General features: G+C 38.6%; 1 protein-coding gene across 1 annotated transcript in view; it reads right to left on the reverse strand.

Annotated features, from left to right (window-relative positions):
- LOC135462466 (multiple epidermal growth factor-like domains protein 6) overlaps nucleotides 1-11130 on the reverse strand; it is a 43864-nt gene extending 32734 nt beyond the window's left edge. Inside the window, exons 1-10 of the mRNA XM_064739691.1 lie at nucleotides 10925-11130; nucleotides 10138-10443; nucleotides 9763-10008; nucleotides 9280-9582; nucleotides 8351-8608; nucleotides 7366-7668; nucleotides 5890-6141; nucleotides 4904-5206; nucleotides 3428-3679; nucleotides 2442-2744 (exon numbers count right to left, since the gene is read on the reverse strand). Coding sequence (XP_064595761.1) covers nucleotides 2442-2744; nucleotides 3428-3679; nucleotides 4904-5206; nucleotides 5890-6141; nucleotides 7366-7668; nucleotides 8351-8608; nucleotides 9280-9582; nucleotides 9763-9844 — 2056 coding nt within the window. The 5' untranslated portion in view covers nucleotides 9845-10008; nucleotides 10138-10443; nucleotides 10925-11130. The remainder of the gene's footprint in view (nucleotides 1-2441; nucleotides 2745-3427; nucleotides 3680-4903; nucleotides 5207-5889; nucleotides 6142-7365; nucleotides 7669-8350; nucleotides 8609-9279; nucleotides 9583-9762; nucleotides 10009-10137; nucleotides 10444-10924) is intronic.
- Nucleotides 11131-11921: the final 791 nt, after the last annotated feature.

Genomic DNA, 11921 nt, shown 5'->3' on the forward strand with positions numbered 1-11921 from the left:
ACCATTCATACCTAGAGTGTAAGTATTGGATATGCACTGTCTTTGAGGGTTATTGAAGGCCTGAATCTCTGCCGTTGTCATACGTCTTAAATTCGACATACATGTGCAAACCCCATTCACACATTCTTGCTCTGTAACAAAAACACAACCATCTCCGCATGCTTCTCCCAGCAGACCTCTTCTCGGCAAAACGCAGTTTTGGTTATCCCCAGCCATGACATAGCCCAATAAACATTCGCACCGGCGTGACAAAGCGTTGCACACCATAAACAAGCCAGCACACTGCGTTATACACACGTCGTTAATATAGGCGGCTGTAATGGGGAAAAAGTATATTAGACATGTCATAGATGATTTAAAGCAAAAGACATAGTAAACCAATACTACAAACACCCACTGCACTGAAGTAATGTTAGTCACACAAAACTAGATCTCACAAGACAAGAATATCTCTAACCACTCCCAGCACAACACTGCATCCATTTATTCTTTAGTTTACTCACTTATTTATTGCTTTAATTAATTAACTCCAAGTTGTAGTTAAGAACATTTCATTTATATGACGATATTCGCGGTTACAATGCTAAAATGACCTGCAAATTCAATTCGATTCAAGCGCCGAAACTGACATGCATGTCTCTGTTGTCAAACACATTGTCATCTGTCAGTCAATTGCACACTTTTTCAGGTGAGTCCGGAGAGGAAACCAGCATAAGATCTACCTCAACTAACAGTGACTGCATTGGTGAGACGCTTCCAAGCCACTGCTATGACCACTCGGCTATAGAGAACCCTACATATATAGCCAACGGATTTAAACTTCTAACGAGCTACAAAAAATAATTTACATTATAACAAAAGCGCTGGTTAACCACTCAATTTCATCAACATTACTAATTAAACAAAGGCTATGTCATGTAACTTGTTGTTCGATATTTACAGCAGCAAAAGAAATTAACAATCACCTCTTTCACAACCAGCCATATTGGTTGACGCCACAAATCCTTCGTTACAGATACACAGTAGTCTGTCAGGATAACGAACACGGCAGGAAGCCTGAGCAGGACACTGGCTATTGGAACTGCAACTTGACAAAACTCCACGGAATGGAGCTATAGTGGTTGTGGTACGTTGTGGTGTTGGAGATGACACAGTAGGCGCTGCTGTTGTAGTTGGTGGTGGTGCCATTGTTGTTGTGGTTGGCGGACTTGATCCATCTGAAATAATACATATACATGTTTTCTACTTATATTGGCAATCTGTAAAGTTTAAATCTGTCCCATAATTCGTCATACATATATTAAGTATGTATAATTTCTACCTTAGTTAATAATAAAACACCCTTACACTATTTGCTCCGCTTTCCTTTCTTTATGTCAATGTTTTAGAAATACAATGCAGTCATTTTTGACACCTAACCTACCACGTTTCTCTCCTTTGCCCCAAAACATAAGGCTTTTATCAACAGTTTGGATAAGGTGTCAGAATCGACGAGAAAAGTTTCATTGCGCCTAAAGGTTTAGGCTTTTTTTCCACAGAAATACTTAAACTTTTAGAATATTAAGCACAAATAGTTTACCAAAAAGTCTACAAAACGACGTCATTAGACACAAATTTTAATAATCTGTTACTTTCCTAGCTTTCAAAATCTCTGAATCTCAAGCCATTATGTCCTTTGGAGATTTGGTGGTTTGCTTTAAATCCAGCCAAGGTGGGCAAATTTCTTTTACAGCCTTTGCTCTACATGCATTGCTTAAAGGTAGCACATCGTCAATGTACCCATTACTGAATGACAACGATCGGTCCTCGTGAGGATTACTACTTAATAGTTTTGCATATACCAGGATTCATACCAGAGCAGGCATATTTTCGCCAAAAGAAGGCCACAATTTTTAATGCAAACAGTTAATCATCAAACGCCTTCAGTGCAAGTTTCTCATATTCTACAATAAAGTACACTTCTCCTGTCAATAATAAACGACTAAATGTCAAAGATTCCTTTCTCAAATCGTTATAAGTGTCGTTCACGTTGCCGAACGCGGAGAAAGCAGCGGACTATCCATCATCTTTGGTTTTATCGCCACAGATGGTTGCAATCAAAGCCAAACTCCCATACACAATTTGATTATTCTACAACTGAATTTATAGTACGGTACATGATTAGAATACAGATTTGATTCATTCGCCTAGAAAATTCTTCCATCTTTCCATCTCTTGATCAATTTCTTTTCATTTCTTCTTTTATCTTTCTCCTTACTCCTTTGCAACATGTTGTTTGCGCTGAACGGCGTTTTGCTAAATCATTTAGCAATTATTAACCCAGAAAGCTTATTCTATTTGACGGCTGTGACACGAACGTCTCTTTCAACATCAAGATTATATGCTTTGAACTGATAGCCAAGAGTTTCACATTTACTTGGAATTACAAAGGTCATGCTTACCTAGTGTGTATATCCAGCTTATACACTGACGTTGGGGATTATTGAAGGCCTGAATCTCTGCCGTTGTCATACGTCTTAAATTCGACATACACGTGCAAACCCCATTCACACATTCTTGTTCTGTGACAAAAACACAACCATCTCCGCATGCTTCTCCCAGCAGACCTCTTCTCGGCAAAACGCAGTTTTGGTTGTCCCCAGCCATGACATAGCCCGGTAAACATTCGCACCGGCGTAACAAAGCGTTGCACACCATAAACAAGCCAGCACACTGCGTTATACACACGTCGTTAATATAGGCGGCTGTAACGGGGAAAAAGCATATTACAAGTGTCATCCTTGATTTAAAGCAAAAGTCATAGGAAACCAATGCTCTAAACACTGAATGTGCTAAAGAATTATTAGTCATACAAAATCGAAACACCTTCTCACAAGACAAGAATATCTCTAACCACTGCCAGCACAACACTGCATCCATATTTATTCTTTAGATTACTTATTTATTGATTTATTTTTGTATTGATTTATTTATTGTTTTCAATAATTCTTTAAGTTGCAGTCAGCAACTTTTCACCTATATGACGACAGCCACGGTTACATGGCTAAATAAAGGCCGGCTGACACAACTAGATTTATGTGTCGAAACTGACATGCATGTCTCTGTTGTCAAACACATCGTCATATGTCGGTTGCTTGCACACTTTGTCAGGTGTGACCGGAGAGGAAACCAGCATAAGATCTACCTCAACTAACAGTGACTGCATTGGTGAGACGCTTCCAAGCCACTGCTATGACCACTCGGCTATGGAGAACCCTACATATATAGTAAACGCATTTAAACTTCCAACAATCTACAAAATAGAATTCATATTATACCAAAAGCGCTGGTTAAAAACTCAATTTCATCAACATTACTAATTAAACAAAGGCTATGTCATGTAACTTGCTCTTCAGTATTTACAACAGCAAAACAAATTAACAATCACCTCTTTCACAACCAGCCAAATTGGTTGACGCCACAAATCCTTCGTTACAGATACACAATAGTCCGTCAGGATAACGAACACGGCAGGAAGCCTGACCAGGACACTGGCTATTGGAACTGCAACTTGACAAAACTGCACGGAATGGAGCTATAGTGGTTGTAGTACGTTGTGCTGTTGGAGATGACACAGTAGGCGCTGCTGTTGTAGTTGGTGGTGGTGCCATTGTTGTTGTGGTTGGTGGACTTGATCCATCTGAAATAATACATATACATGTTTTCTACTTATATTGGCAATCTGTAAAGTTTAAAACTGTCCCATAATTCGTCATACATATTTTAAGTATGTATAATTTCTACCTTAGTTAATAATAAAACACCCTAACACTATTTGCTCGGCTTTCCTTTCTTTATGTCAATGTTTTAGAAATACAATGCAGTCATTTTTGACACCTAACCTACCACGTTTCTCTCCTTTGCCCCAAAACATAAGGCTTTTATCAACAGTTTGGATAAGGTGTAAGAATCGACGAGAAAAGTTTCATTGCGCCTAAAGGTTTAGCCTTATTTTCAACAGAAATACTTAAACTTTTAGAACATTAAGCACAATTAGTTTACCAAAAAGTCTACAAAACGACGTCATTAGACACAGATTTTAATAATCTGTTACTTTCCTAGCTTTCAAAATCTCTGAATCTCAAGCCATTACGTCCTCTGCAGATTTGGTGGTTTGCTTTAAATCCAGCCAAGGTGGGCAAATTTCTTTTACAGCCTTTGCTCTACATGCATTGCTTAAAGGTAGCACATCGTCAATGTACCCATTACTGAATGACAACGATCGGTCCTCGTGAGGATTACTACTTAATAGTTTTGCATATACCAGGATTCATACCAGAGCAGGAATATTTTCGCCAAAAGAAGGCCACACTTTCTAATGCAAACAGTTAATCATCAAACGCCTTCAGTGCAAGTTTCTCATATTCTACAATAAAGTACACTTCTCCTGTCAATAATAAACGACTAAATGTCAAAGATTCCTTTCTCAAATCGTTATAAGTGTCGTTCACGTTGCCGAACGCGGAGAAAGCAGCGGACTATCCATCATCTTTGGTTTTATCGCCACAGATGGTTGCAATCAAAGCCAAACTCCCATACACAATTTGATTATTCTACAACTGAATTTATAGTACGGTACATGATTAGAATACAGATTTGATTCATTCGCCTAGAAAATTCTTCCATCTTTCCATCTCTTGATCAATTTCTTTTCATTTCTTCTTTTATCTTTCTCCTTACTCCTTTGCAACATGTTGTTTGCGCTGAACGGCGTTTTGCTAAATCATTTAGCAATTATTAACCCAGAAAGCTTATTCTATTTGACGGCTGTGACACGAACGTCTCTTTCAACATCAAGATTATATGCTTTGAACTGATAGCCAAGAGTTTCACATTTACTTGGAATTACAAAGGTCATGCTTACCTAGTGTGTATATCCAGCTTATACACTGACGTTGGGGATTATTGAAGGCCTGAATCTCTGCCGTTGTCATACGTCTTAAATTCGACATACACGTGCAAACCCCATTCACACATTCTTGTTCTGTGACAAAAACACAACCATCTCCGCATGCTTCTCCCAGCAGACCTCTTCTCGGCAAAACGCAGTTTTGGTTGTCCCCAGCCATGACATAGCCCGGTAAACATTCGCACCGGCGTAACAAAGCGTTGCACACCATAAACAAGCCAGCACACTGCGTTATACACACGTCGTTAATATAGGCGGCTGTAACGGGGAAAAAGCATATTACAAGTGTCATCCTTGATTTAAAGCAAAAGTCATAGGAAACCAATGCTCTAAACACTGAATGTGCTAAAGAATTATTAGTCATACAAAATCGAAACACCTTCTCACAAGACAAGAATATCTCTAACCACTGCCAGCACAACACTGCATCCATATTTATTCTTTAGATTACTTATTTATTGATTTATTTTTGTATTGATTTATTTATTGTTTTCAATAATTCTTTAAGTTGCAGTCAGCAACTTTTCACCTATATGACGACAGCCACGGTTACATGGCTAAATAAAGGCCGGCTGACACAACTAGATTTATGTGTCGAAACTGACATGCATGTCTCTGTTGTCAAACACATCGTCATATGTCGGTTGCTTGCACACTTTGTCAGGTGTGACCGGAGAGGAAACCAGCATAAGATCTACCTCAACTAACAGTGACTGCATTGGTGAGACGCTTCCAAGCCACTGCTATGACCACTCGGCTATGGAGAACCCTACATATATAGTAAACGCATTTAAACTTCCAACAATCTACAAAATAGAATTCATATTATACCAAAAGCGCTGGTTAAAAACTCAATTTCATCAACATTACTAATTAAACAAAGGCTATGTCATGTAACTTGCTCTTCAGTATTTACAACAGCAAAACAAATTAACAATCACCTCTTTCACAACCAGCCAAATTGGTTGACGCCACAAATCCTTCGTTACAGACACACAATAGTCCGTCAGGATAACGAACACGGCAGGAAGCCTGACCAGGACACTGGCTATTGGAACTGCAACTTGACAAAACTGCACGGAATGGAGCTATAGTGGTTGTGGTACGTTGTGGTGTTGGAGATGACACAGTAGGCGCTGCTGTTGTAGTTGGTGGTGGTGCCATTGTTGTTGTGGTTGGTGGACTTGATCCATCTGAAATAATACATATACATGTTTTCTACTTATATTGGCAATCTGTAAAGTTGAAAACTGTCCCATAATTCGTCATACATATTTTAAGTATGTGTAATTTCTACCTTAGTTAATAATAAAACACCCTTACACTATTTGCTCGGCTTTCCTTTCTTTATGTCAATGTTTTAGAAATACAATGCAGTCATTTTTGACACCTAACCTACCACTTTTCTCTCCTTTGCCCCAAAACATAAGGCTTTTATCAACAGTTTGGATAAGGTGTAAGAATCGACGAGAAAAGTTTCATTGCGCCTAACGGTTTAGCCTTATTTTCCACAGAAATACTTAAATTTTTAGAACATTAAGCACAAATAATTTACCAAAAAGTCTACAAAACGACGTCATTAGACACAGATTTTAATAATCTCTTACTTTCCTAGCTTTCAAAATCTCTGAATCTCAAGCCATTACGTCCTCTGCAGATTTGGTGGTTTGCTTTAAATCCAGCCAAGGTGGGCAAATTTCTTTTACAGCCTTTGCTCTACATGCATTGCTTAAAGGTAGCACATCGTCAATGTACCCATTACTGAATGACAACGATCGGTCCTCGTGAGGATTACTACTTAATAGTTTTGCATATACCAGGATTCATACCAGAGCAGGCATATTTTCGCCAAAAGAAGGCCACACTTTCTAATGCAAACAGTTAATCATCAAACGCCTTCAGTGCAAGTTTCTCATATTCTACAATAAAGTACACTTCTCCTGTCAATAATAAACGACTAAATGTCAAAGATTCCTTTCTCAAATCGTTATAAGTGTCGTTCACGTTGCCGAACGCGGAGAAAGCAGCGGACTATCCATCATCTTTGGTTTTATCGCCACAGATGGTTGCAATCAAAGCCAAACTCCCATACACAATTTGATTATTCTACAACTGAATTTATAGTACGGTACATGATTAGAATACAGATTTGATTCATTCGCCTAGAAAATTCTTCCATCTTTCCATCTCTTGATCAATTTCTTTTCATTTCTTCTTTTATCTTTCTCCTTACTCCTTTGCAACATGTTGTTTGCGCTGAACGGCGTTTTGCTAAATCATTTAGCAATTATTAACCCAGAAAGCTTATTCTATTTGACGGCTGTGACACGAACGTCTCTTCCAACATCAAGATTATATGCTTTGAACTGATAGCCAAGAGTTTCACATTTACTTGGAATTACAAAGGTCATGCTTACCTAGTGTGTATATCCAGCTTATACACTGACGTTGGGGATTATTGAAGGCCTGAATCTCTGCCGTTGTCATACGTCTTAAATTCGACATACACGTGCAAACCCCATTCACACATTCTTGTTCTGTGACAAAAACACAACCATCTCCGCATGCTTCTCCCAGCAGACCTCTTCTCGGCAAAACGCAGTTTTGGTTGTCCCCAGCCATGACATAGCCCGGTAAACATTCGCACCGGCGTAACAAAGCGTTGCACACCATAAACAAGCCAGCACACTGCGTTATACACACGTCGTTAATATAGGCGGCTGTAACGGGGAAAAAGCATATTACAAGTGTCATCCTTGATTTAAAGCAAAAGTCATAGGAAACCAATGCTCTAAACACTGAATGTGCTAAAGCATTATTAGTCATACAAAATCGAAACACCTTCTCACAAGACAAGAATATCTCTAACCACTGCCAGCACAATACTGCATCCATATTTATTCTTTAGATTACTTACTTATTGATTTATTTTTGTATTGATTTATTTATTGTTTTCAATAATTCTTTAAGTTGCAGTCAGGAACTTTTCACCTATATGACGACAGCCACGATTACATGGCTAAAAAAGGCCGGCTGCCCCAACTAGATTTATGTGTCCAAACTGACATGCATGTCTCTTTTGTTAAACAAATCGTCATATGTCAGTTACTTGCACACTTTGTCAGGTGAGACCGGAGAGGAAACCAGCATAAGATCTACCTCAACTAACAGTGACTGCATTGGTGAGACGCTTCCAAGCCACTGCTATGACCACTCGGCTATAGAGAACCTTTCGTATATAGTCAACGGATTTAAGCTTCTAACAATTTACAAAATAGAATTCTTATTATTCCAAAAGCGCTGGTTAACCACTTAATTTCATGAATATTACTAATTAAACAAAAGGAATGTCATGTAACTTGTTCTTCAGTATTAACAACAATACAATAAATTAACAATCACCTCTTTCACAACCAGCCAAATTGGTGGACGCCACAAATCCTTCGTTACAGATACACAACAGTCCGTCAGGATAACGAACACGGCAGGAAGCCTGAGCAGGACACTGGTTATTGGAACTGCAACTTGACAAAACTGCACGGAATGGAGCTGTAGTCGTTGTAGTAGGTTGTGGTGTTGGAGTTGACACAGTAGGTGCTGCTGTTATAGTTGATGGTGGTGCCATTGTTGTTGGTGTTGTGGTTGGTGGACTTGATCCATCTGGAATAATATATACATGTTTTTTACAAATCTTTGCAACCCGTAAAGATCAATCTATACCATAATTCGTCATACACATTTTAAGTATACATAATTTCTACCTTAGTTTAAACAAAGACATTGTTACATTATTTGCTATGCTTCCTTATCTTTAGGTTAATATTTTATAAACACAAAGGACTTTTTATTTACATGTACCGCACCACGTTTATCTCATTGCCCCCCAAAACATAAGGCTTTCATTCACACAATAGATAATGTGTCAGAATCGACAAGAAAGGTTTTATTTGCCAACAAACATTTAGCTTAAATTTCCACAGAAATACTAAATCTTCTAGCACATTAGGTATAAATCATTTTCGAGAACGACAACAAATCGACGTTTTTAGACGGAGATTTAAATAATCTGTTACTTTCCTAGCTTTCAAAATCTCTCAATCTCAAGCCAGTATGTCATGATGAGATTTGGTGGTTTGCTTTAAATCCAGCCAGTGCGGGCAAATATCTTTCACAGCCTTTGCTCTTCATGGATTGCTTAAAGGTAGCACATCGTCAGCGTACCCATTAATGAATAACAACGATCGATCCTGGTGACCACTACTAGTTAAAAGTATGCATATACCAGTATTCATACGAGAACAGGTACTTCCAATTATGAAGGTCATCCTTACCTAGTGTGTACGTCCAGCTTATACACTGACGTTGGGGATTATTGAAGGCACGAATCTCCTCAGTTGTCATGCGTCTTAAGTTTGACATACACCTGCAAACCCCGTTCACGCATTCTTGCTCTGTATCCAATGCACAACCATCTCCACATGCCTCACCTAACAGTCCTCTTCTCGGCAAAACGCAGTTTTGGTTGTCCGCAGCTGATACATACTCCGGCAAACACGCGCACCGGCCAGACACAGCGTTGCACACCGTGAACAAACCAGCACACTCGGTCATACACACGCCGTTAATATTGGTGGCTGTAAAAGAGAAAAGTCAGTGTTAAACAAACTATAGTTTTTCCAAATCAAGAGAAGTAGGAAACCAATGTTAGAAAGCCACAAAGTCGTCAAGCCTTATTATTGGATATAAAGAAAAACACTATTAAAACCTAAGTTTGTTAACCTTGTTAAAACTCAACAAAAGAAACTGACAATAACCTTTTTCACAGACAGCCAAATTGGTAGACGCTATGTATCCCTCGTTGCAGATGCACAGTAATCCGTCTGGGTAGCGCACCATACAGGAAGCATCGACAGGACAGTCACTGTCCTCATTGCAGGCTGACAAAATAGCGACGAATGGCACTGCTGCCGTTGTTCTTCTTGTTGTAGCTGGACTTGTTCGTCCGATAAGTGTAAAATCAAAAGTTGGAAATTGTTGCAAATTATTTTCGTCACATTGTTCTGAAATATAAAACGCAGTGCTATTTTTAACATTGCCGTTTAGACAGGCAAAATAAACATTTCTATGTTTTTTTCGCGCTGTTAAAATTAAAATACTTATGTGACATTACAAATAAAATAGATGCTAACCTAGAAAATAGCCGATGTCTCTGCACTGAAGGTCAACGTCAGGGTATGCGCGAAGCTCTGCTATTGTTGCTTTGCGTTTTCCACTTATGCATTTACATTGTCCTTCTACACAAGTCTGTTCAGTTGAAAGGGCACAATTGTCAACATTGCACGGCTCTTCCAAGAGAGCTTTTCCATCCTCAGTACAGTCTTTATCACCAGCGCTCGGTGAGAAGCCTTGCTCGCATACACACTTCTCGGTATTCCTATCACACACAGTGTGCAATCCACTACATCGTGTCACGCAAGTCTCGTTTAAGACGGCAGCTGAGGAGAAAAATTATATTCGTTTAGACTGATTTTGCCTTAGGCAAACTTTTAGCTTTACACTTTAGTGCTATTTTCACAGATATGACAGAAAACAATGTTGTTTCTTTTAACGTTCCTAGCTAAAACAACATTGAACATGCAGTTGTGAATATTCTCTTTCGCCTGATCCCATTTCCACTGTCATCCAGGTAGTAGTCTCGCCAAAAATACATAAAATATGGCAGTTTTTAAAAGATATGTGAGACAGAACCACGTAGAAATTTTCCTAAAGAGATAAAAAAATACCTCAGTCTAAATTGTTTTATAGGCGTTAAACGAACTTTCCACAGGAATTGCATACAACAGTGTATTATCCAAACAGCCTCAACACAGCAATACTACAGACTACGGGAAACATTCAGTTTGTTTAAGTTCTAGACACGTATCAAAGTTCAGTGATATGAAATTGCAAGAAATCGTCCTTTTTCACTTTTCTTACCTGGTTCGCAAAAGGTAAAATCGTAACTGGGTAGAAAACCTAGGTCACAGTAGCAAATCAGACCGTCACAGCCCCTTCTTCTGCAAGAAGCCCCGGTAGTTAAACAGCCAGAGCTCTCAGTACATGGCCTAAACAAAGCTGCGGGGGCAGTGGTTTGGGACGTTGTTCTTGGTACGCTAACAGTTGATGTTGTTGTTGACGGAGATGATCCGTCTGAAAAACACCACAGACACTTTCGTTTTAGTTCCATTTTCATAAGAAGAAAACCTCAGAAATTTTTTAATAAACTAATGTGTATCTTAAATGCTAACATCTATGTGAAATTTGTAGATCAATGCGACGAAACACACTGCCGTCAACCAAGTTCCGAGTCCATAATCGCAAGGCCAATGTGCAAAATGGCGTTTAATACAAATTACCAAAGGACTAAAGAGGTATATAAAGTACAAAATTAGAGGGCCATAAAGCAGAACCAAACAGTTAACACTACTTAAATGATCTTGTAAAAATGCAATATATGTTTTGGGCGAATGTATGAAATCAGTATTCACGTCGTGTACCATACTAGAATATAAGTAGTCCATACAAAAATATGTATCGCAGTTGCGCTTTCCCTGCAAATTTTCATATATCCAGCTTAGTGATCTAAGTCAACACCAAGAATACACAGCGCCATACCCTTAGGTCAAGAAAAATACATATTTTAGCCATATATAATTTCTATTTCAGTTAAAAATAAATGGTGTTACATTATAGGCTGGGCTTTTCCTTCTTTATCTCAATGTTGTATCAATACAAGGGTGTCATTAATCACAAATAACCTACCCCACTTATTTCCCCACTTATCTATAGTTCCATAATCAAGAGAATAGATAAGGGGTGAGAATCGACGGAAAAGACCACATTGCGTCTACAAGTTTACCCTAATTTCCAACTCAAATACTTTAACTGTTAAAATATTAGAGACAAATCGTTGTTATTACAGACAGAATTTTTT

This window comes from Liolophura sinensis, chromosome 2, assembly GCF_032854445.1.
Source record: "Liolophura sinensis isolate JHLJ2023 chromosome 2, CUHK_Ljap_v2, whole genome shotgun sequence".
Lineage (NCBI taxonomy): Eukaryota > Metazoa > Mollusca > Polyplacophora > Chitonida > Chitonidae > Liolophura > Liolophura sinensis.